The 25,971-nt window shown below is 39.1% G+C and overlaps 1 protein-coding gene across 3 annotated transcripts in view; it reads left to right on the plus strand.

Moving 5' to 3' along the window:
* Nucleotides 1–25,971, plus strand: part of RPS6KA5 (ribosomal protein S6 kinase A5) — a 175,175-nt gene that overhangs the window by 48,598 nt on the left and 100,606 nt on the right. For 2 of the 3 annotated variants that reach the window (XM_045071267.1, XM_045071273.1), the window contains 2 exons: nucleotides 783–854; nucleotides 21,473–21,691. In XM_045071267.1, coding sequence (XP_044927202.1) covers nucleotides 783–854; nucleotides 21,473–21,691 — 291 coding nt within the window. Of the gene's footprint in view, nucleotides 1–782; nucleotides 855–21,472; nucleotides 21,692–25,971 lie in introns of those variants that run through there. The other variant, XM_045071275.1, reaches the window with a different exon arrangement.

Here is a 25,971-nt window from a genome sequence, read left to right on the forward strand (position 1 = left end):
TTTAAGCAAATTTTAGAGCTAGCAGAGTTCATTGAGACCAGTGATTTCATTTCAGAGATGAGAGAACTGAGACACAGAGTAGTTAAATGACTAATGCAGGCTAAACTCATGTGCAGGTGCATAGTGGCAGAAATGGGAGTAGAGGGGTGCCTGGGTAGCTCAGTCGGTTGAGCCTCTCTTGATTGTCTGAGGTCATATCTCAGGGTTGTGAGATCAAGTCCCACATTGGGCTCTGTGCTCAGTGCAGAGTCTGCTGGAGGTCCTCCCCCACTGCCTCTCCTTCTGCTTGTGCTCACTCTCTCTCTAAAATAATCAAATAAAATAAATTTTTAAGAAAAAAAAAAAGAATGAAACGGAAGTAGAATCCAGCTTAGATGCTGGGGATGTATTTAATGGACACTCAATAAATATTTGTTAAATATATGAATATGTTGTCTAAATCTCTCCAGTTTTCTTTGTACTGCATATCTAGTTACATACTGGAATTTGTGCTTATTTTCAGATTATCTTGATCAGTAGTCTCTTAACACCTCATTTTTTATGTTAACTTTAGGTACAAATGATATATAGCTACTAAATTCTTAAAAAGTTTTCCTGTAATATATAACACACAGAAAATCGAACAAAACATAGCTGTATAGTTTAACAAATAGTTATTAAGTGAACCCTGGCTTAACCACCAAAGTCAAGTAATAAAACATTGCTGGTATTTAAGAAGCCCCTATGGGCCTCCTCTTGTTACTGATTCCCTTAATTATTTCTTTTTTCTCTTTCTTTTTTAGCTAATTTAACTGGACATGCCGAGAAGGTGGGGATTGAAAATTTTGAGCTCCTCAAAGTCCTAGGAACCGGAGGTAAGTCTTTAAAAAAATTTTTAAGCTAAAAAAAGTGTTTGTTATCTTACAACAAAGGACTCATATCCTCAATATGCAAGTCAGTTAAAAATTCAAAAGCATAAGAAATCCTATAGGAGAACTATCAAAGAACATGAACAAATGATTCATAGAAGAAATACAAAAGGGAAAATTTGGAAGAATTGGCAAGGATTTAGGAAAACCAATTTCTTTTACCCTGCTGTTGGGAATGTAAATTAGTTCAATCTTTATATAGGACACAATACTAAAATCACTAACATTTATAGAGAGCCTGTGACTTGCCAAGTACTCTGTGAAACACTTTATTCTGATTAACTCATTCTGTCCTCACTCCACTTTATTCATATCCAGTGGTCATCATGTTTAATAATGGAAAACCTAAGACCCTCAGAAGCCTTAACAATATGAGTTTGATTAAATGGAACATGGATCTTTATGTTGTATGATCTATACAGTTGGAATGAGATGATCTGTATTTAACATTTTTGAAAGTTCTCCATACTTTAATAAGTTAAAATAAAAAGCTACAGAAGAGATTGTACAGTATACCATTTCTGTGAAATGAAAAATGGTATGTATCAGTGTCTCCATGTACACTTGACCCTTGAACAATGCAGGGGGTTACGGGCAGCAGTCCCCTGCAGTGCTGGAAATCTGTGGGTAACTTTTGATTCCCCCCAAACTTAACTACTAATAGCGTCCTGTTGACTGGAAGCCTTACCGATAACATAGTCAATTAACACATATTTTGTATGTTGTGTGTATTCTATATTGTATTTGTGCAATATAGAAAGCTAGAAAAAAGAAAATGTTATTAAGAAAATAATAAGAAATAGGAAATATATTTGCAGTCCTGTATTTTTCCAGAAAATTCCAGGTATAAGTGGACCCATGCAGTTCAAACCTATGTTGTTCCAGGGCCAGCAGTCTAGGTGTTTATGTAAAATCCTGTGGAATATACACCAAAATGGTAACGGTCTCGGCTGTTGGGATTTTTGATGATCTTGGTTTTCCTCTGTGCCTCTTGAGTTTTTGCTGCTGCTGTTCTTGCTGCTCAAGAGGCAAGTCCTCTGGGGGGTATGGCCTGTGTGGCTGCAGCGAACTCCACATTTGGAAGGGCCCCATGTTAGCTATAGTGCTCTGTGGTCACTGTTGCGAGATTCTAAATGACTCGTGAACAAGGCACCCCGCACTTCGGTTCTGCAGCAGGCCCACTGGTCTCATGGCAGGTCTTGCCAGGAGTGCACCTCCTCTCCTCAGCTCTCCCTCTGGAGTGTGATGCTGTGCAGTTACACCACAGTGAGAACTGGACACTCTTATTTTCCATCCTCCCGGTAGAAGTGAAAAGGAGGATTTTCATTTTTACCCCCCATCCTCAGCAGGCCTGTTGTCTCTTTCCCCAGAAGTAGGGTGAGAGCCTCAGAGGACAGAACATTCTTCTTCCCCAGTAGAGTTTAGCTTCACACCCTCAGGGGCCTGTATTCCTTTCTAGATTTTCAGCCCCTGACAGGAGGGATTGCCGCTGTCCGTGTGAGGGGATCTGCCCATACTTTCTTCAGGGCCAAGCCTTCTAGCAGGAGAAAAATCCTTTCTCTCGGCTTCCAGAATCGGTCCCAGGCCTCCCATATTCATGCACGTGTCATTTGTCTTTAGGTCATCTGGTGTGAGCCTTCATGCCTAGGGCCTTGCCATGCAAGCTCTTCGTCATCTTCCTGAATACCTCAGATTGTCGTGTGGAGCTGGCTTCTCCAGCTGCCCGCGAACAAGCCCTGTGATTTATTTTCATCAACTAAGTGTCTTATTGTCAGGAAGAGCATCATATAATTGTCAGCTTGGGAGATTTTACTGTGCTTTCCCTCCTTCAGATCATTTGTAAACATGTATTTTTAGAGCAAACTAGCCTTATCCTACCATATCCCTAAGAAATCATGCTTTCAGAATACCAAAATAATGTATTTTGTCCTTATGTTTGCTTCCTCTTTCAAAGGCAGTATCGACTCAAAGGAGAAGAAGGGTTACAATTGTACGGAGACTGGATTTCCTTAGAAATGGTGCTTGTGCTGCTTTGTCAAAGGATTTTTCAGGTCAATTTATGCTGTAGCCACAGAATTTGTTTTATCTGTGTCGTTTTTATTCTAATAGCCCTATTGCAGTGTAATCACATGTCTTATTGTTCATCCATTTAAAGTGTACAAATCAGTGGCTTTTGTATATTTACAGAGTTGTGCAATCATCACCACAACCAATTTTAGAACATTTTCCTTACCTCAAAAACAATCTGTGAAACCTCTATCTATCACCTCCCAAGATTCGCCATCCTCCCAGCTCTAAACAACCACTAATCCTACTTTCTGTATCTTTTTATTTGCCTATTGTGGACATTCATTTAATTGAGTCATGTGGTCTTTTGTGTCTGGCTTCTCTCACTTAGCATAATATTTTCTAGCTCAATCCACCGTGTAGTATGGATCACTGCTTCTTTCCTTTTTTATGACTAAATAATAGCCCACTGTATGGATAAACCACATCTTGTTTATCTGTTCATCAGTTGCTGGGTTGTTTTCCCCTTTTAGCTATTACGAACAACGCTGCTCTTAGCGTTCATGTATGAGTTTTTGGGAGAACATAAGTTCTAATTTCTCTTGGTTATATATTAGTACTGAATTGCCATTTCAAGTGATAATTTGAGGTTTAATTTCTTGAGGAACTATGGATTCTTTTCCAAATGGCCACACCACTTTACATTCCACCAGCAGTGTGTGAGGGTGTCAGTTTCTCTGTATCCTTACCAACATTTGTAGCTGTTCTTTTAGAAGATAAGTTATAAAAATCAGACTAAGATCATGTTTTATTCCAGATATCATCAAAACCAAAGAGCTTTTATTTAATATTATCAGGTAACTTCTCTGAAGCAAAATAGATGTGGAATCTATAAATCTTCTCAAGCCACTATTAAAATGTGATATTAATTAATTTTCATCACTGAATTTTATAGCATGTAACAAAAGCCACAAAACGAATTCTGTTCCTTGATCTGTCAATTTTATATTTGGCAGTATATTCCAAATACATAAGTAGAAATAGAAAGGCAGTGTATGTTCTCTTTCTGATAAGATGACAGCTTGCATCTCCTGGAAAATCCCCCTCATTTTTAAACCCCTAAAGTGCTGGATAAAATGCCTCTAAAGAAAGTCTACTCAATGGTATAGGTCAGCTGGTAAGAATAAGGAAAATCCTTAGAATTCAGAAAGAAAGTGGGAGTAGAAATCTAGAGACTATATAAGCCCCTTGAAGGCAGAGGTTATTCTAGAAAATTCTACCAATGAATTGTGAGCTAGTTCTTTGGAGTTCCCATTTTCATGCTTGGTCTGAGAGATATCATCTATGACTCCTGAGAGGTAGAGAAGGCAAAAGACTAAATAAGAAAATCCACCCCGCAAAGGGAGCTGCAGAGAGAATTCTTCTGCCTCAGCATTGGTTATGGGTGAAGAGAATAAAAAAATAAACAAAAGCCTTCCCTGAGCATTCAGAACATAAGGCAGGCATTGTGAAGTTTTGCAGCTTGAATTTGTACACATTTGTATGATCCCAAAGAACAAAAAATAGGTAAGAATTTAGTTTACATACTAAGTTGGTAGTATTCCCAAGTGCCTAGGAAAAGCAAATATAAATCCTCTTTGGAAGAATGAACTTTTGCCTAGACCATAAAGAAGTTTTGTAGACATGATCTTAATTGCCAATGATCACAAGCATCCAAGAAGCAAGTCACCGTGAGTGAAAGAAATAGAAACAACACATAGCAAAATTAGACTTGCAGAGACTGTTGGAATTATTAAGCATGAAGTATGATATATATGTATATCTCATTTTTAAAATTAAACAGAACTTTGATGCTAATATTAAGGAAAAAAGACTTGCTACAAAATGACCAGACAGATTTGAAAGACAACCAATAGTACTTCTAAAAGTGAAAAGTAATTCAGATTATAAACTCAGTTTCTAGATGGTTTACTAGCAGATGAGATGTAGCTAAAGAGAATTAGCAAATTGAGAGATGGATTTAAGGAAAATATGCAGAGTATGAAATGGAGAAAAATGAGGTGGCATTTATAAAAGGGAGATGAAGATGTAGCAGTCAGAGAGAAGATACAAATTTCTAATAAGAATCCAAGAAGGAGCTAATGGGGAGGAGTAGTAACTGAGAGTTTACTAAGATTGACTGAAAATATGAATTCACAGATTGAAGGAACAGAACAATTTCTAAGCAGACAAATGTATGGAAAGTCTTAAATGAATCTATCATAGAGAAGGGGATGAGCACCGGAGACAGAGAGATTTCCTAAAAGCAGCTGGAACAAAAAGACTTATTTATATATATTTATGAAGGAAGAGCAGTGATCAGACAAACAGACACCTTTTCAGCAGCAACCACAAAAGCCTTGGAAGAGAAAAAGAGTATTTGCAGAATGCCTGGAGAAAACAGTTGTCGATTTAGAATTCTATACCCAGCCAAACTATTTTTCAGAAGTGAGGGCAAAACAGACATCTTCAGACATACAAAAGCTGAATGTGTTTTCCACCAACACATCCTCACAAGGATTTCTAATAGATCTCATGTAGGAAGAAAAAAAGTAATCTCAGGAGAGTTTCTGAGATGCAAATAGGTTTGGTGGGTAAAGAAAATCTAAACAACCATAGTTGTAATGTTGAAATCATGGTGTTAAAAAAAAAAAAAAGAACTGAATCTTTGGGCAAAAATTGCATACAGTTTGGGGGCTGATAGAAAATAGTACTACTCCACAAACTTTAACATGCTCACAAATCTTGATGTGTGTAAATTTCCAAACCAATTGAAGAAAGAATAGAAAACCTTAATATCCTATAAGTGTTAAAGAAATGAGTAAATAAAAATCTTCCTGCCAGGACACACTTGATTCAGTTTTAAGAATGAGTTCTGCCAAATATTCAAGACATAGATCATTCTAATCTTCCACAAACTCTTTTAGAGAATAGAAAAAGTGGGATTCTTCTTCCAGTTCATTGTGTGAGGCTAGTATAACTTTGATTCTAAAAACCACTAAGAGAATATGAGGAAGGAAAATTAGACACCAGTTTCGAACATGTGAGATATTTTAATATCAAATTTATAAAATCAAACTTGGTATATATTTTCTTTCAACACAATTGATACTTTATCCCGTTATCTAGCTCAGCTTTTTGAGTGGTGTGATCACAGGTCCTTAAGACAATTCTGCAAAGGTAAGGAAAGACATTGTCAGTAATGTTTTACCTTGGCATTTTCATCTCATGCCTTTTCACTGTCGTGTTTTTGGTCTGTTGTTAGCTGTGGATACTGCTTTTCCTTTTTGTCAGCTGATAATGTGCTTGCTGTTATGAGAACATTAAATAACTAAGATGTCAGTGTAGGTATTTCTGTATTTAAAATCACATTTTTGATGACTAAATGGAGTAGGTGGAAACTTTTCTTATGAATATAATAAAATCTCAATTTTTATTCAAAAATTTCACCACTAATCCTTCAGTTTTATTACCTTTTTAAGATAATTTTTTCCAGCACCACCTAGAATAATAGAAAAGCCTCATCAGATGTCTTTATGTGTCATGCCAGGTTTTCTTTGGAAGTGAAACTGAAAATTCTTCTGATGAATTAATTTTTATGTATTTTGAACTATATAAAATGCTATTCATCCAATATCTTGAAGACTTTATGAAAGATTACAATATCAAAGATTTGCTTTTGATCTCATACTTATATGCGTGTAATATTCATTTTAAAATCTCTCTTTGGGGGCACTTTGGTGTCTCAGTTGGACTCTCAATTTCAGCTCAGGTCATGATCTCAGGGTCATGGGATTGAGCCCTGTGTTGGCTCCGCGCTCCGTGGGGGTCTGCTGTATTCTTCTCCCTCTGCTCCTCCCCCCAATTGCATGCACGCTCACTGTCTCCTCTCTCTCCCTCTCTCTCTCTCTCTCAACTAAATAAAATCTTTTTAAAAAGTAAAAATAAAAATCTTTTTTATTCAGACTGTTGAATTATTTTTCTTTTCAGCTATCTTATTTCTGTTGGTCTGTCACTGACCAGTTTCCTCAGATAGAAACTTGGAAGTAATTTTTAATTTTTTTCTCTTTTGATTTCTTGTTTCTCACATAATTTTTCCTTCACATTGACCCTTGGATTGACCTTTTCTGTTCCTAGTGCCATCACTCATTACCTTGTACATGGATTATTGTTAGGGTCTCCCTAGCTGTTCTGCCTTTCTGCAAGTTCTCTCTTCCATTTTGTGCATTTTATATATATTCTGTTGTAAATGGTAATCATCCTCATTAAAATTAAACATATTGTGCTATTATCCTATTTCAGAACTTATAGTGCCTTTTTTTTTTTTTTTGCAGTTAATTAATTCAAATCAGGCTTAGCTCTGTTTTCTCCTGGGTTTTTTTGGTCCATTTTCCCTGATATTCCACATACTTTCTAGTCTGGTTAATTTCCTTTTACTCCACTACAGTTATGCATCCTTTTCCATATTCTGCTACTCTGCCTTATCTTTTTCCCATAATCCTAGTGCTCCCCTTCTTTTCTGCCTATCTAAATCCTGCTCATATTGATTCATTATCTGAACTGCAGCACTCACAATCCTTTGTAGAGAACATAGCACTGAGTGGTTCTCTGAATTTTCCTCCATGTCTGCTGTTTTTCTTTTAGATTATAAGCTCTTGGGATCATCCCTATGTATTTTTCCACCTCTGTTGCCCTGTCTCATCTCCATAGCTCATAACAGTATGAAGCATTTTAGTTGAACAAGTATATAATTCATGTTCTTATCTCTAGCATTATTCTTGAGATTGATACTTCCAAGTCCAGGAAATGGCTTTGATTCATCTTTTAGAATTACATTTGCCCCTTGAATAATGTGGGGTATAGGGGTGCACATAGTTGAAAACCCATGTATATATAATTTTGATGGCCCAGAAACTTAACTACTAATACCCTCTTGTATTGGAAGCCTTACTGATAATGTAAATGGTCAATTAACACGTTTTGTGTGTTATATTATGCACTGTGTATTTAACAAGAAAGTAAGCTAGAGAAAATGTTATGAAAATCATATGGAAGAGAAAATATATTTACAGTACTGTACTGTATTTTTAAAAAATTCATTTATAAGTGGACACTTGTAGTTCAAATCCATGTTCAAAGGTCAGCTGTATTTTGTTTCATGATGAAATTTTGGATTGTTTATGAGAATACTGATTCTGTTTTTATTGCTCTCCTTTTCTGCTGCTTTATATTTAACCATTTGCTTTCTCTGAGACATGTGTCCAGGTATAGGTGAAGAAAGTCTTTAAGTGTACCCATTGTGTGGATTAGTATTTCTGATGCTTAGTGGAGCGTGATGGTCTTAGCTAAAAGATTTTAGTATTCTCTTTGAATTTTCTTTGTTCGTCATACATGATCCTGAACTTTGGAGATTTTTTGCCATTATGCCAAAAAGAATTTTTTTTGCCATATAACCAACCATAAATGGTGCACCTGAGTTGATTTCCTCTTCCAGTTTTGGTGCATTCATAATTGTGAAGTGCCTGGGTAGCCAGAATGCCATATACAATTCAGGTTTGAATCTTGAGGTTACCATTACCTACATGAGTTCCTTGGGTAAATCACCTGAATTCCTGAGAGCCTAAGTCCCTGTTGACATAAGTCAATAATACTGACCTCACAGTGTTGTTACAGGATTAGTAGAAGAATGGGTGTGAATTGCCACTTGCTAGATGACCATCAGTTGTGGTTATTTATTGAATAGGAAACGCCACTGTAAATCTGTACCCTAAATGAGAAAAACAAAATTATTTAGGACTTCTTCGTAGGGATAACTAGATTTTTCACATAGTCGTTCACTCTGTTAGCATATCTGGGAGTAATTTCAACTGAAGTTACCTTTTTTATTTTTGAGAGAGAGGGAGAATGCATGTGTGCATGAACGGGGTGGAGGTCAGGGGGAGGGGCAGAGGAAAAGGGGAGAGGATCTTAAGCAGGCTCCATGCCCAGCATGGAGACTGATGCAGGCCTCAGTCTCAGGACCTTGAGATCATGACCTGAGCTGAAATCAAGAGTTGGTCGCTTAACTGACTGAGCCACCTAGGTGCTCTTCTGAACACCCCCTTTTTTTTTTTTCTGTACTTTAGGTTGACATTCTTATGCTATAATATACAGAAAATGAGTAATAAAACATTTAGATCGCCTGACCTATAGTAAATGCTGTATAAACTTCAGCTGTTTATGTAACTGAAAGGGAAAGAAACCCAGCTTCTAAAAGAGCTAATATAACGCATTACCAAGGCCTCAGCTTAGCTTGATACGTAAGTGACTGTTATTTCAGAACAAATATTTTATGATAAAGCCTAAAATATGTCCAGCAAGAGGGAAATACAACCACCACAGATCTCCCAGATTTTAGCTGACTGTTCCTGGTCTGTTCTGCACACTACAGCTGGAGTGGTCTGTCCTAAGTACAAAATTAGACCTGTCACTTCTCTATTTAAAACTTTCAGTTCAGTCCCATTGCATTTGGGATTCATTCATTCACATGTATTTATCAAGAGGCAAATACTGTTTTGAGTGCTGGGGGTAGAGTAGGGAGCATTACCAAAAAAATATATATACACACACACACATACATATATATATACACACACACATATATATATCACATACAAACTTTCAAATTGAATAATAAGGATCTGGTCTTCATTTAATATAGAATTATTCCTGGGCTTATGAAACCATGGAATGAGTAGCAGCAGAATGTAGGAAATCACAGTGCCTTGCCACCAAGAATATCTGATGAGCAGCAACCATTTATGCCTGTCTCAGTCCCTGGTACCCTTATAAGAAGGTCACTTTTTCCTTTCTGTGTAGATTTTTTTTTTTTTTTGACATCTAATCAATAGCAGATCTTTCAAGCTGTCCCATGGAAAGACTTATTTATCCAGTAGAGAGACTTTCCTTTTGGTTACTTACCTCAATCTTAAGTGCTCTTATTGAAATGGTGACTCTTCTCATTGTCCCATTGTTTCATTGTCCCAGACTCTCTGAAAGTCATCCCTGATGGGACAGCCTTTTCTATTTTTTATTTTTTATTTTTACTGCAGGGTTTTTAGAAACACATTAAATTTATTAAATGAATCATTTCTATTTCTCTTGGGTAATTTGCCACTAGAGGGTGCTAGAAATTGCACTAGGCAACTTACTGGTGAAATGATAAGAGGGGGATGTTTGGTTCAAATCTTGTAGAAGACTGTTTATCATCATTTGTCACTTTATCTCTTAAGTGTTTGGAAAGTATCCCTATTAAAATAGTACTTTTCAAAGCATGTATTCATTAAATTATCAAAATTGTTATTCAAACAAGTTTGTATCTGTGTCTGTATATACCCTCTCTGCCTTATGCTTCCATATAAACCTACAGTATTTATGGAAATCGTAGAGGTTAAATGTTTTAGTGTTTTATACCTTAATCATAAAACGATTCCATATATTGGTTGACATTGTCTCCCTAGTGTAAATACAATTGTCAAATCAAATACAATTTGATTTATTACTGATACTATCCTAAGTTATGTTTGCTAGATGAGCCCAGGTCAGGGACTTAATTAAGTACATGTGATTTGTTGCAAGATGCTCTCAGGAGAGAGTGAGGAAAGGAGAAGTAGCAGGGGAAGAACCTAAACAGCATGTGGTCTAAGCTGGGGTCTAGATTCAGGCCGAGTCCCTGGAAAGTTTTGGAGCCAAAGTGAGGAGGCAAGCCATTGTAGCTATGGTAGTCATTGATTGTAGGCTGCTTCGGTGGGGGCAGGGTGTAGAAAGGTGTAATGTAACCTCCTAGGTGAGATTGTGACTTCTGTCTACCTTTGGCCTTTCTTCAGAGGCAGAGGGAGGCAATTGTGGGCTATTAGCAGCTGGGGTATGGGTACCCTAGCCTGCAAAAGTGTGATCTGGTAGACCACCATTCACGTCTACTACAGATGATCATTCGCACTGGCCACTAAGCTATAACTGTGTAGCTAGGCAAATGGCTTCTTTGTTGAGGTATAAAAAGAATGATTTATGAATGTGCTTAGTTGTTATTATTTATTGTTTTTGTGTATTTTCCTTTTAGTGAAATTCTCTGGTAATACCATCCTTGGGTAATCATTTCCAAGTCTAGACCTCACAGTTGGACATGGTTTCCTTTGTAGCTTTTTCTTCCCTGTTGGACCAGAATCTTTGGTTTTCAAGTCATTTGGCACCAGGAGTAAGAAATGACCTGTGGTTTAAATGGGTCATCCTTATGGAGATAGTCAGGAGTTTATGGAGATAGTCAGGAGTTGGCCATAGCCAGTTACATATATGCAGTTATGAGTTGGTTTAATCCATGTAGTGTTTTAGTGCTTTCTCTGAAACTTACAAAGTTTTGATCTAGAAGATTATTGTACAGTTAGTCTTTAATTACTCAAACTGATGCAGTATGCATAAATGGTACCTATAGGTAGTTAATCCTGTTACTATTTTACTTTCAACCTTTGTACATACTAAGTCTTTCTTCAATGCTGTCACCATCCCTGAGAAAATGTGCTGATTTCTGTTCCTGACTTAGCTCTACTACTGTTTCTGACCATTGAAGGAATTAAGCAAATGGGTCAAATGGCCCTCGTTAATTTAAAAACTGTAATTGGATTAAACCTAGAATCCTGGCACTTTTATTATGTCTCATCTAGATCCTCTTTATTATGCATCTTCTAGAAGATACAAATGTTTATGCCCCAAACAAATGGCCTACCTTGGTGCTTTTTATGAAAATTACTACTTATGATTTCATATGTTTTTACTGTGTCTCTTTTGTTTACTTTTAATATCTAGTTATTTAATCATGTTTTAGATTCATAGCTTTTCTTTACATGCTAGAAGAATAATCTATTTTAGTAAGTCTGTCTTCATTAATTTTAGAAATTTTGGGTGTTTCTGATTTTACAAATGAAAACAGTGGCCAATTCTAAAAAATAGTTAGGTTAAATGGCTCAAACTCTCCTTTTTTTCTTTTAAAATTATATTGAAATACTTCGTTTTATAGGTATGTATTTTTCAAATATTTGGAATTGAGTGTATAATTAACATTATCTGTTATATAAGGGAATTTTTAGGAAATAATGCTTACTTGATAAATTTATAAAATCAAGTGCATTTTATTTTACATTGTTTTGAAATTTACCTACTTTCAAAAAGAGACTTGAGGGCATTTTCAAAGATAGATTAAAAAGAGGGAGCCTAGGGGCGCCTGGGTGGCTCAGTGGGTTAAAGCCTCTGCCTTTGGCTCAGGTCAGGATCCCAGGGTCCTGGGATGGAGCCCTGCATTGGGCTCTCTGCTCAGCAGGGAGCCTGCTTCCTCCTCTCTCTCTCTGCCTGCCTCTCTGCTTCCTTGTGATCTCTGCCTGTCAAATACATAAATAAAATCTTAATAAAAAAAAAAAAGAGAGAGAGCCTAAAAAAAAAAAATTGATCAAAAGCCAGATAAAAGGGAAGCGAAGTAGATGTTACTGATGTCTGGGATGAGACAGGCATAACTGAGTCTTATATTTACTTCTGAGATAACTAAGAGGCCGATATGAAGGGAAAACTCTGTGTCTTGCATAATTTTCTTTTTCTCTCTTTTTTTCCTTTTTTAAAGATTTTATTTATTTGAGAAAGAAAGAGAGAACAGGAACAGAGGGAGGGGCAGAGGAGAGGGAGAAGCGGACTCCCTGCTGAGCAAGGAGCATGACACAGGGCTTGATCCTAGGACCCCGAGATCATGACCTGTGCCAAAGGCAGATGCTAAACTGACTGAGTCACCCAGGTGCCCCATAATTTTCTATTTAAAGAAAAGGCATATAAATTCAGCTAGAACGTGGCTTTCAAGCTCTTCTGATTATTACCCATAGGGATAAAATAGGCACATTTTGTATTACAGCTCAGTATGTGTATTTATGTTATGCATATAGACATACAGACATATGAACACACACACACACACACACTTTTCCACTAATACTTACATGGTATTTGTTATCTGCCAGAATGCTCATATTAATTTATTTAATCCCACACCTTATAATGTAGGAACTATTTCTATCCCTAGTGAAGAAATTGAGAAACTGTTATCCTTATTATTATTTTAGAGAGAAAAAGAGAGAGCACAGGTGGGGGTGGAGGGAGCAGAGAGAGAGGGAGAGAGAATCTCAGACTCCCTACAGAGCACAGAGCCCAGTGCAGGGCTTAATCTCACAGTCATGACCTGAGTGGAAACCAGGGGGTCAGATGCCCAACTGACTGAGTCACCCAAGTTCTTATCTTAACTGTTCCACCCGGGGTAAACAGTTTTACGTAAGGTAAAGAGTTATCTTAACTGTTTTACTCAAGGTCATATAGTTAATAAATAATACATCTAGGGCTCAAACTCAGGCAGTCCAGCCCAGAGTCTGCAGGTTAACCATTGCTCTGTACTACCCTCTTTTCCCCTCCTATGTGCTCAGATTTGTTTACATTCATATATACATACCCAGGATCATGCATATATAAAGAGAAAACAGAGGTTCCATGAAATACTATATATTGTATATTTGGCTCTCTTTTTAGTTATTTAAACTGCTTTTTGAACCCACTAAATTGATACCATCATCCACTCATGGGTCACAGCCCACTGTTTGGAAAAAACCTGTTCAGAGAGGCTTGTGACAAGTGCTGAAGTTATCAAATGGTTCTTATATCGTGACCATTAAATTATATCATGAGAAAAGCGTCTGACAAAAGAGGTGGCGGTATTATTGAAAACACATAATTGTATTCTTGGTCTCTTTAGAAAGTGATACAAGTAAGTTTAAAGTACTTTACTGATAGAACCAAGCTGCTGCTATGGTCCAAGTGAGGTGCTTCCTGTTGCTCTGTCCACACAGGGAGGTTTTGGACAATTACTGTGATGGACAAAAATGTTTCTTTTACTCTTCTTTCTTTCTTTCTTTTAGAGCGGGGAGGGGGAGAGGGGGAGAGAGAGGGAATCTCAAACAGGCTCCACAGACAGCACATGAGCCCAAGGCAGGGCTTGATCTCACGACCCTGAGTTCATGACCTGAGCCAAAACCAAGATTTGGATGTTCAATGAGTCACCAAGGAGCCCCAATAATGTTTCTTTTTGATTCTAAGGTCTGATTAATCTGATGTTTCAGGTGAATCTTTAGAAGTACCAGATTATGGTTAGTCGGTGTTACTGTTGCACTGTGAATGTATGTTTTTGTGGATGACCATGCTGCAGTAAAACACTGCGGGGAGGCTGCTTCCCTGGGGTTGGTGATGGCGGGTGTCCAGGGGTTCATACCTACCCCTGTAGCATTACCGTGTACCCTCGGCTCGCCTGTTGACTCGGGTACTATTTTCCAAGAGCAGAACAGGTGAAACTCAGAATTCCATGACTGTCTTTCTTGCTTGGCTCCATTTCTGACGTCGCCATCTTGGGATGAATGAAGTTCCGCAGGGGAAGAAGGAGGGAAGGCAGGTGGCCTGTCAGTCCCCAAGACATAGCATACATGGGAAGACAGAAATGTTTCCCCAAGTTAAATTATATATGAGAAAGGGATGGGGCTAGGCATTGTAATTCGTTCTTCTGTGTTGTAGCAGATTACAAAACAGGGGCCATATATGGATGTCATTGTGTTAGGACATTTTTCTGCTCTAGAACGGTGGCATCTAAGTTTCCTGAGTTCACTTTCACCAGGGAATGTTGCCAGGAATCATGTTTAATCCCCAAATTAAAAGGGATTACTTCATGAAGCTCATTGTTCCTTCCTCAGAGGAACAGAGTTGGCTGGGTATAGCTTTGCACCGCAGATTCGCATTACAGGTTTCTTTTGTTAAGGACTCAGCTTCAACTTTCCATCAAAATTATCACTTGAGAGGAAGGTATTTGGCTGTATACTAGAGAGCTCTTTGTTTGGTCCAACCCATTCACTCTTGTTTGTCCATTTTTCTTTTTCACGCGCTCAGCATTGAGTTTCCCTGATGGGGAAACTCAGTTTCAGTTACTTGCTAATAATGCAAAGTGAGTAAAATTAGACAGTGTAGGGTTTAGTGGAATTTACGGTCAGTGGAAGTCAGACAAGGAAGCAATCATACGAATAAATGAAAAGTTGTGTTTCTGCTCATCCCTGTGACAAAGAATGCATGGTGTCATGAGAACATAGAATTAGAGGAATTGTGCTAGTCTAGGAAGTCGAAAAAGGTTGGCTGTCTGAAGGAGTCAGCTAAATGAGGTGGGGAGAAGGTGAGAAGTCTGATCCTTTCATTATATTAAGGCTTCTCCCTATCTTAAGGACAGTTGGAAATCAACTGAGCTGAGCTAGAAGGGCTGTATTTCTCTCAACAGTTTAGATGGCAGGGCAAAAGTGTTTACCAGGTTGAGGATAGAAGTAAGCGGGGAGGCGTAGTTAGTGTGCCTGATGGCCAGGTCCCTCTTGGACAAGATGGCAGGAATCTGGAAGGAGGAGAAAGGAATGGGGTCCAACAGTGATGAACATGATCCTCTCTCATCTGACGTGATTGGTACTTGTGGTTAATCAACAAAGGTTGGTAAAGGTAGAAAATCACTTTGAAACGATACATATAAATACTCTGAACATATTATTTTCACTTAAAAAGGATATATACGCATTCACTTATCAGTCTTTGTTGGCACAGGACCTTTGAGAAGAAGTTCTTAAACAATAGTTTATTTTCTATAAACTACCCTTGTAGTGCATCACCTAAAATTAAGATTCAGATTCTTTAAAGTGGAGTGAGAACCAGACGCATTTGAAGTACTCTGAGTACAAAATCTTTCTAGATTTCCACAATTTTCCCCCAAGCCTTTTATAGTGTTCCGCCCACACCTAGCTTTTCAGCAGCTCTTTTTTTTTTAAGTGTCTTGCTTTTATGTAGTTCTTCCGAAGTATTCAACCTCATTTTTCTTTTTTCTTTCACATTTGCATTTTAGTGGTTTATGTAATATATAGTTAAATTACATAATAACAGTAACATCTACAACAGGAATCAATGGGTAAGGCCACGAGTATCCGTGAATGGTAGGAAGCAGACGGCTGAGCTGCACAGAGACAGAAGTGCACGGGGAACCAGCCAACTCCAGGCTTTCAGTGTGCAGCAGTGTGTTGGACAGAGGGAAGGAGAGGTCTCATGTCTAAGAGGAAGTCACTAAGAATTTCTATCATATATATTCTTTTAAAGGCTGCAGTTCAAGTACAGTATCTCCTGCTACAAGTTTGGTATGAACCCAAAGTGTGACGTGGCTGATAAGCAGTGTGTAAAATGCACACAGTTGTAAATAGCATTAAGAACAGTTTGAGTGGGGCGCCTGGGTGACTAAGTGGGTTAAAGCCTCTGCCTTCAGCTCAGGTCAGGATCCCAGGGTCCTGGGATCGAACCCCACATCAGACTCTCTGCTCAGTGGGGAGCCTGCTTCCTCTTCTTTCTCTGCCTGCCTCTCTGCCTACTTGTGATCTCTGTCTGTCAAATAAATAAGTAAAATCTTTAAAAAAAAAAAAAACAGTTTGAGTGACATGAAACAGTGATCTCACAGTGGCTGAGCCATTTGGACCCCAGTGAGAGCAGCATGTCCTAGGTGAGCACTATAATGAAGCAAATAAACTAGAGGCTTGCTAGAAAAAACAGTCCTTAACCTCTTCCTCTAGAATAGTGCATGTACACGTATGTAAATGTTACATGAATTTGATCTTAGGGCTTTCTGAAGTGATTGCTGTTATAGTCTGTAAAAATATTTTTTACCAGATTGTGAGCTCATTATCATTTTAATGCAAAGATGAAATGCTACTTCTTAAAACTTTTTAATGAATTCAGATTTTACAAATAAAGTGAAAAGATCAGTTTAATTATGTTCAAAATAAACTTCAAAAAGTAGTTGAAATTGTGAGGTGGCTTTTGAGATGGTGGCGTGAATGTCATCTTGTTTTAAAACTGTCAGTCAGTTTTAACTTTTCTTTATTACGACAACAATTGCTGAAAACCTGATTCATAATGGTAATTGTGGCGAGAGGAATGGGATTCCTACATTGGAAAAGCAAACCGAACCTACTCCACGGAGCTAGACGTTTCCCCACGATTCTTGGTTTTAGTTCCTTTCACATTACTTGCTTTATCCTCAATCCGTTGAGGTCATCGCCAACAAGGTTCGCCATCATTGTGCTGTCTGTGTCGGCCACGATAGAATTCTAAATCCACATTTCAGTTTGAACAGAAGTAACTTTCCTAAGATAGCTGCCGTTTTCCTCTGAGCCATAGCACTCTTTCTCCAGCTTTGGAGAAGTTTACCTACGTGTCTTGATCCAGTTCTCCTCTCCCCAAAATGGCTGCGTGGCTAAACAAGCACACAGGTCTTCAGCGGAACCCAAAATGATGTCTCTAGGGCCTAGAATTGAAGGATTTATTTCATTCCTATGATCACAGGTATCTATCAAGCTAAGTCAGGAATTAAGCCTTCTTGTCATGGATTCTTAGAATTGACTTTCCCTCAGTCTCAAAGTAAGGAGAACTTCTACCTCTCCATCAAGCCCTATAAGACTGGTCTTCTGGAAAACCATGAACTCCATGCCCTCTTTTGCTCATATTTCTTAGCAGAGTATCCTGAGAAGGCCCTGGTGGTGATGTATTCAATAAGATTCACGGCAGTACATGGGACTTCTGTGAGGATTGCTGATGAAGCATTTGAAGTCCTTGCATGTGGATGTGGACATTAAAGTCACGCAAAAGCAGGAAGCTCGGTCTCTTAAGTAGAAAAGCCAGATGTATTGCCAGACATCCATTTAGGGGCTCCATCTGAGCAGGAAGTACTGTTGTTTATTTTTTATGGCCAAAAGAGTTTTCACCATTGGTAGCCTCTCCAGTCTGCAAAAGATGCTTTCAAAATTGGAATTCTTTAACGATGTCAGCACACACAGAACGAACGAAAGCCAGGAGTTGGCTGTACTAGAAGGCAAGCAGTCATTCATCTGGTTACAAACAGAAAGGATATAATATTGCTGTCAAATTCCAGTTCTAGTGGCCCCTCTTAAAATACTGGAAAACACGTGGGTGGTTCTGGAGTGGATGGTGCTATTCAGTAGAAGGACTGCTTTACTCCCTCCCTCTATACTAATCTGGAAACCAGCCTACCCAGGGAGGTGTCTCCTATAGTGACTGTGTTTTCGTCCCCCCTGCAGTGTGATAAGCAGCCTTATGGGGGCTTCAAAAACAAGGCCATTTGGATGCAACTGTGTTTTAGGTAGGCAGCCTACTCCTAAGATCCTGTTTGTCTGAAATATTTGTTATTTGGAATGTTATAAGGCACTTCTCGAATTTTGTTGACAAAAGCATCTTTGGCACTTACTATGTGATAAAAGTACTTACAGTAGCTTTAGTTAATCATGGCAATTATAGGTAAAAACAGAAGATTTGTAAGCTTTACCACACTTTTTTGCCTGAAATTTTTTGATAGATGAGAAAGTAATTGTATTGGCAGGCTATATGCAGACTTTAGTGTATGTTATTGGCAAGCTTCTGGATATCATCACATGGCAAAAAAGATGACTGTTTATTATTTGACAGATAGTATATAATGTAACAATAGGATGGTTTTATGTTATTTGACATATCCATTATCCTATGTTATCTTATATTTATGTGGAGAGCATAATAGGACATATTTTTAAAGTAACAGGAAAGAAATCAAAGAAAAAATGTTTTTAACTTACAGAACACATCAGTGGAACCTCCTAGTGGTGAGAAGTCTCAAAATCATTTACTTTAAGATTAGTTTAAGGAATAAGGACGTTTTGCATAGGTGAGATGGCATGATGGTGGTTTTAAATATTTAAAAAATTATAGAAGAAGGGTAATATTCTTTTCTGTAAGTCCAAAGAGTGTAGAAGGACCAACAGATAAATATTATAAAAGGCTTGTTTCCACTCAATATAGGGAACATTTTCTAACATTTCCATCTCCCCTCTCCATCAATGAAATTGGTCATTTTGCAAGATTTCCTCCTCTTAGAAGTTAATAGCGCTGTGTCCATTCTGCCACTAAAACACCTAACCTCTGTTGTCACTTCTGTTTAATGTCTGACTCCTTCTTTGGTTGCATGTGAGGTCATTCACTGAAGGGAGGCAGATGGAACATAGTTCAGAGTGTGGGCGTGGGGCTGATTGGGCAAGTATGTTCTTCTCTGCTTTATGTTCTTTCTCACTCCTCCGTGCGATGGAGGTAGTCCTCCTCACCTCCTTACAGGGATGCTATAAGAAAGGAGTGAGTTAATGTACTTCTGAAGCACCTGACAAGTACTCAGATGTCAGGTGCCAACATCCTGCATTGGTCAACACTTACGCTGGAAGACTAGCTACATATAAGCCGAATAGCCATCTTCCATCAATGATGGAAGATTTTCTTTGTTGGAGAAGATATATGGGTAACATAATTTCTAAGGAGCATTCTGGAGATGGGAATCTCAGAGAACAGGAATTCAGGGCAGATGCCGTGTGTATGTAGGGAACACAAAAGCCCTATACTTATAGAGGACTTCACTTTCTACCGAGTTTATATAATGGCTGACTGTGGAAGATACAGCACATTTTATTAGAATATTTTCCAGCTTCGTTTCGGTGCTTCTGAATAGATTAGCTTTTTTTTCATTTTTATACTTCAGTTTAATTTGTCAGGTTCTGAAAGTTGTCATTTTCTTTTTTTTGGTTCATTTTCACCTCACTAAAATCTCAGTCTATAATTATTTTATTTATAGTGAGATAAGACACAAATCTTTTGTGAACTTTCTCTGTATTCCAGAATGTGCTAGGTATGTTTATGGTAGTGATTTTACTGAAACCCAGAGCTTCGGACTTATAGTATTTGTAAAGAATCATTTTTTAAAATTCATTTTCCGTAGAAAGTGCGGTTCCCTGAGCTTGAATCAGTTCTGCCACTTCTTGCTCAAGTCTTTGGGCCTCTTCCTTACATTCCTTGAACCCATTTCCTCATCTGTGAAATGGAATTACTCAAAGTACCACCATCGTTGGCCGTTCTGAGGATTAAGTGAACCAATATGTGGAATGTGTTTAGCACAGAGCCTGGCATAGACAAGTTCCTTAGGAAATGTTGGCTTCCCTCCTCCTCAGGTGTATCACAGCCTTTCTCTGATCCTTACGTCTGTGTATATCATCTGTTGGTACTCACTTACTTCCTGAAGGACAGACCTGAATAACACAGAGCTTCCTTAAAGCTCTGTCCCACTAGTGAGTGGATCCGAACAGAACTGTGTGCTAGCCACTGTGAAGGTGTGGGCAGAGTGCAGGGAAGCAATGGTCTGGGTTGGAACTCGGACTGGCTCCAGAATGGTCTGACAAAGTGTTGAACTTCAGAAGTGGGACTGGGCTTACCCATCCCAGAAGGTGTTTAGGGAAGAGAATTTATACGCTATAGAGATGAATTAGGGACCTACCCCTGCCCTCTCACAGTGGTGGTCCTGCCCTTCTGCCTCCCTCCTCCTTGTTCCCCTTCCAGCCCTCTCCCCTTTTCTCTAGGGAAATAGATGCGTCTCAGGCAGAGCAAGTGCTCTGCCTGAGATGGACCCTGCACCTTCCAGTTCCCCCAGTTGGGGGAGTGGCGCTGCACACAGGATTTGCCCAGCTGAGCACTTAGGGAAAACTTGGGGAGGCTGACCCACTGAGCCACGACTTACTGCCCAGTGATGTAAAGGGGCTTCTGTCAGCATTGCTGACATTTTAGGGCATTTTAATATATTTTTTTTAAGTCTGAAGATCTTTTTTGTTTGAAAGTGTCAGCTTATGTTCCTTTAGATTTTTCTGTAAGTATAGAGGGATACTTGAGGTGTTTGATTTAAATGTATGAGATTCTTATTAAGAACTGTTTTCATTTGTTTACATCAACAGCAACACCTGGAGATTTTATCGGATGTCTAAAGTGTCCTAATTGTTCCAGAATTGGTTTGTGGTTAATTGACCATAATAGCGGCTAGTTTCCTACAGCTAAAAATATTGAAAGAATACCAGTAAAATATAACTTTGTCAGCAGTGGCTAGATATGTATCTACCAAGCTTTGGACCCAGAAATATACTTGGCATACAATTGAAGAAATGTATACAAGAACTGTTTTTTGAAGATTTGATTTATTTATTTGAGAGAGAGAGAGAGAAAGAGAACACAAGAGAGAGAGGAAGTGCCCAAGCAGAGTTGGGGGACACAGAGCGAGAAGCAGACTCCTTGCTGAGCAGGGAGCCCGATATGGAGCCCCATCCCAGGACCCTGGGATCATGACCTGAACTGAGAAGGCAGCCACTTAACTGACTCAGCCACTGACTCAGCTACCCAGGCGCCCCTATGAAGGAACTATTTGAAAGAGCAGTCAAGATACTTTTTCATTCAAAGAATGTTTGTTACGCATTGTAACTTTCAACTTCCAGGAAATAACTGTTGTGTATGGTATTTTAGTTGTTTTTATTTTTTCTTCTCATTTTCAGCTTATGGAAAAGTATTTCTGGTTCGTAAAATCAGCGGTCACGATGCTGGCAAGCTGTACGCCATGAAAGTCTTGAAGAAGGCCACAATAGTGCAAAAGGCCAAAACCACAGAGCACACAAGGACCGAGCGGCAAGTCCTGGAGCACATCAGGCAATCACCGTTCTTGGTGACCCTGCACTACGCTTTCCAGACAGAAACCAAACTTCATCTCATTTTAGGTAAGTGTCCATCGTCGGTAGACTTCTGACGAGAACGCTTTCTCTTGGGTCTTAAGTTGCAACGAACGGAAAGGGCAGCATACTGTGGACTTAGAAGAAATGAAATGTTTTGACCTTCAATTCTTCTCTTTGTGGTGGCAATTCCTGGCATATCCTGAATTGCTCTGGATTTGGGACCTCCCAACCTGAAGGAATTTATATTCTTCTATTCCACATTCCTTTCTTAATCTCAAGAAATACTTGGATCATTGGGCATGTCTGCTTCCCTGGGCCCTGGGCTTCCACTTACATGTGAGGAGCTGAATGGGGAAGCGGGCCACGGTTTCTGCTTCCGGAGTTCTCAGGAACGTCCAGGTTTGGGCAGACAGGGATATTTATGGAAATCAGTAAGTGGGAAAAATAAAAAAGAAAGTCTTCTATTCTTGGAGATCCTTTGCTTTTCTGGTGATAAACGTGCACATAAAAGAGATGCCCACCAGCCAGTCAACGGATCACTCCCATTTCTACCCACAGGCCCTTCCTGAATCCTTTCCTTGCCAAATAGCGTTGGACCATCATATATGAACTTCGAAAATGTTCTCTGCTACATGTTGCCAGATTGCTTTGCAGAAGAATTACACCATTTTCTGTTCCTACTAGTAGTAGATGGTGGTCCTGCTAATATCTCACTGTGTCATCATTTGTTACAATTTTCATCCCATTCTTGTGATAATTTGCATTTACATGTTATGATCTCCTAGTTATGGAACTGTTCTGAGAATTAGATGAGCTAGAATTTCACATAGTTCTCTGTAAGCATTAGCTATTTCATGAGTGCCTATAGTATGCCAGCACCATGCTAAGTATTACCCATGGTGATCACTAACCCTCACGATAGTACTGCTAGAGTCCCCCCATTAGTGATGCTGAACATTCGAGAAGCTGTATTTCCTGAAGTTACAGATCTTGGGTAAACTTGAGAACGAAGGTTGGGACGTAGGTCTGACTCATTTCAAAGTCTGCCCAGTAGTGCTGCCTCTGTTCTTTGATAACTGATCATGCAAACAGGTTCTTAAATATACTGGGCAATTTTGTTGAATGCACTTTGGAAATTATACTTTTGTAAATGATGCCTAAATTTGCATTCACTTTTTGAGTCATGAGGTTACACTGCAGGCTCAGTTTGCAATGCTAGGCCTCAGCTAAGAATCCTAAATCTCTTACGTAGAGAGGCCAGATCCTCCCCTGCTCTGCCACAGTCCCCATTAATGTCATCGTCTGTCTGATGTTCCTACACGTCAGTATCATTTGGCTCCTCTTTCTGCCTCCTGTGCATGTCTGCTTAGCTATGTTATTTACCTGTTCTTTTTTTTTTTTTTTTTTAAAGATTTTTTCTTTATTTATCTGACAGAGATCACAAGTAGGCAGAGAGGCAGGCAGAGAGAGAGGAGGAAGCAGGCTACCTGCAGAGCAGAAAGCCCGATGTGGGGCTCGATCCCAGGACCCTGGGATCATGACCTGAGCCGAAGGCAGAGGCTTAACCCACTGAGCCACCCAGGTGCCCCTACCTGTTCTTAAATATGTATTCCTGGATCTTTTTACCTGGTTGCCAGGGGACAGAGCATTTTAATACAATGGTTTCACTATTAGAGCAGCAGAACTCTTACCCCAAGGGAAAACACAAACGTTCAAATGGAAAACAAACAGAAATAAATACCACTACCTAAATCTAAGCTCAAGGGCACCAAGCCCGACCAGTTTATTTCTATCCCTGCCCTATAAGAATTTCCAGGGAGGCTTTAGGAAGTCCAGGAAGATTGGTTGAAAAATAATTACCTTATTTAAGCTTCTCCCTTTACAGTAAACCAGCTCATAAAAGTTAAATCATGTGCCTAAGATGTAAGTGGTGCAATCCAGAAGTAGCCAGAACCCAGGCTCCTAGACCACACCAGCACGCGGCAGCTCTTCTCTGCCCTCTCCTCTCTCTCCTTCTGCTTCTCGTAGTAACCGTACTCTGTCTTTTCCATTTCTTCTTACTGCTTATTGTAAATAGTGTAGTTTTTGTAAATCATGTTTTTAATTTTAAAAGTAGAGGAGTGGAATATTTTGCATTTGATTAAAAAATTATAGTCTTTAGTGTTGCTTTTTAGCTGTTGGCTCTCCATTAATTTTGCTGTCAGTGGCCCATAAATAAACAAATGCAGAACAAAACAGGAAAGCCTGTTTCTCACGCCAGCTCACGAGTAGAATGTGGACTAGAATAGCACCTCGGCTCCCTCATGGGTGAGGCCATGCGTTTGGAAAGCATGCTCTCTACTTCCCCGCTTCATGGATATATTTAGCATAATTTCTCTTTGTGAGTGTTTATAGTTGTTATTTGACTTTAAAGACAAAACTTTTCAGAATCTTAGAACAATACTCTATTATAAACTGTCTTTATGGTTCAGTTTGTGGTGCTTAGAATGTGCAGTAGGTCTAGTTTTCAAATATCGTATTATATATACATGTAGCCCTTGTCTTAGTTTACTCGAGCTGCCATAGCAAAAGACCACACACCGGGGAGCTGAAACAACAGAAATTTACTTTCTCACAGTTCTGGGGGCTGGAAGTCCCAGATCCAGGTGAGGGTGGGGTCAGTTTTCTCTGAGGGCCCTGAGGAAGTACTTGCCCCAGGCCTCTGTCCCTCCCTGGCTGGCACCTGGCCTCCTCTTGCTGCCTCTTCACCTGGCCCTCCCCTGGGGGCGCTTTCTGTGTTCAGTCATCCTCTTAAGAGGGATCCCAGTCAGACTGGATTAGGACCCACCCCTGCTGGCCTCGTTTTGTAAAAGTATAATAACCTTTAAAACCCAGTCTTCAAATACAGTCACATTCTGAGGTACTGGGGGTTAGGGCTTCAATATATTAATTTGGGGGTGGGTGGGGACCCAGTTCAGCCCATAACTATCTCTAAAGTTTATTGATTAACCTGACTTTATCCAGTTTTGTGTCCTCTTAGAGGTTAATAGCAAGAATTTTCATGCAGAGCTCTTCAAGGACCCAGCTGACCTTTTTGTTTGAAGAATAAGTCAACATTATAGGTCTTTTTTTTTTTTTAAAGATTTTATTTATTTGACAGAGAAAGATACAGTGAGAGAGGGAACACAGGCAGGGGGAGCGGGAGTGAGATGGGGAGAAGCAGGCTTCCCAGGACTCTGGGATCATGACCTGAGCTAAAGGCAGACCCTTAACGACTAAGCCACCCAGGCACCCCAACATTATAGATCTTTTTAAAACACATAATCTATTTTAAAAACTATTTATTACTACAAAAGCATGTATGTGCATATAGAAAATACGGAAAAGCAAAAATAAGAAAAACATTTTCACTACCCAGCGTTTATGTCCTTATATAGCACTTGGTTATTACTTAGTATATATCCTTCTAGATCTTTTCATGTGTGTGTCTGCATGCTTGTATGTTTTAATCAAATGAGGTTGTCTTGTACCTACAGTTTGTAACCAGTGGGTTTTTTTTTTTTTTTTTCAGTTAATGATGTCTGCCTTTCCTGGTTAATAAACTTAAATTTCATTTACTGCCCAGTGGTACCAGCTATTTATTGCTCATAGTAAACCACTTTACAATTTAGTTGCTTAAACAGTGACTTATTTCCTCATAATTTTGTGAGTTGGCTCGGGGGATCTCTGCTGGTTTGGCCCCGGGCTGGCTCACACGGTGTGTAGCTAGCTGGAGAGTTGGCTGGGCTTAAAGCACCAAGACGATTTTGCTCTCATGTCTGAAAGTTGTTGCTGGCTATTGTCAGGGGCACCTCTCATCCTCGTGCAGTAATCAGCTTCTTCACAGCACAGCAGCCTCCGGGCAGCTCAGGAGAGGCTGCCAAGAGGCTAAAGGGAGAGGCTGAAAGGCTTCCCCAGGCTAGGCTCTGGAACTCACACAGTCCCGCCTCTGACACAACACCAGCCCAGATTCAATGGTATGGAAATAGACTTCGCTACTGTTTGTTTGTTTTTTTAATTAAGGTATAATAGACATACAGCAGTTTATTAGTCTTAGGTACATAATGTAATGATTTGGTATTTCTATATACTGCAAAATGATTAAGTAAATCTAATGAATGTCCCTCATCACACCTAGTTACAGAATTTTGTTGTTGTGTTGAGAACTTTGAGGATATAACCTCTTAGCTATTTTCAAATGTGCAATACAGTGTTACTAACGATGGCCACCATGCTGTACATTCCATCTCCATGACTGACTTATAACTGAAAGTTTGTACCTTTTGACTCCCTTCACCCATGCTACC

The sequence above is a fragment of the Mustela putorius genome, unplaced genomic scaffold, assembly GCF_011764305.1.
Source record: "Mustela putorius furo isolate JIRA1106 unplaced genomic scaffold, ASM1176430v1.1 tig00000129_pilon_pilon_pilon, whole genome shotgun sequence".
NCBI classification, from domain to species: domain Eukaryota; kingdom Metazoa; phylum Chordata; class Mammalia; order Carnivora; family Mustelidae; genus Mustela; species Mustela putorius.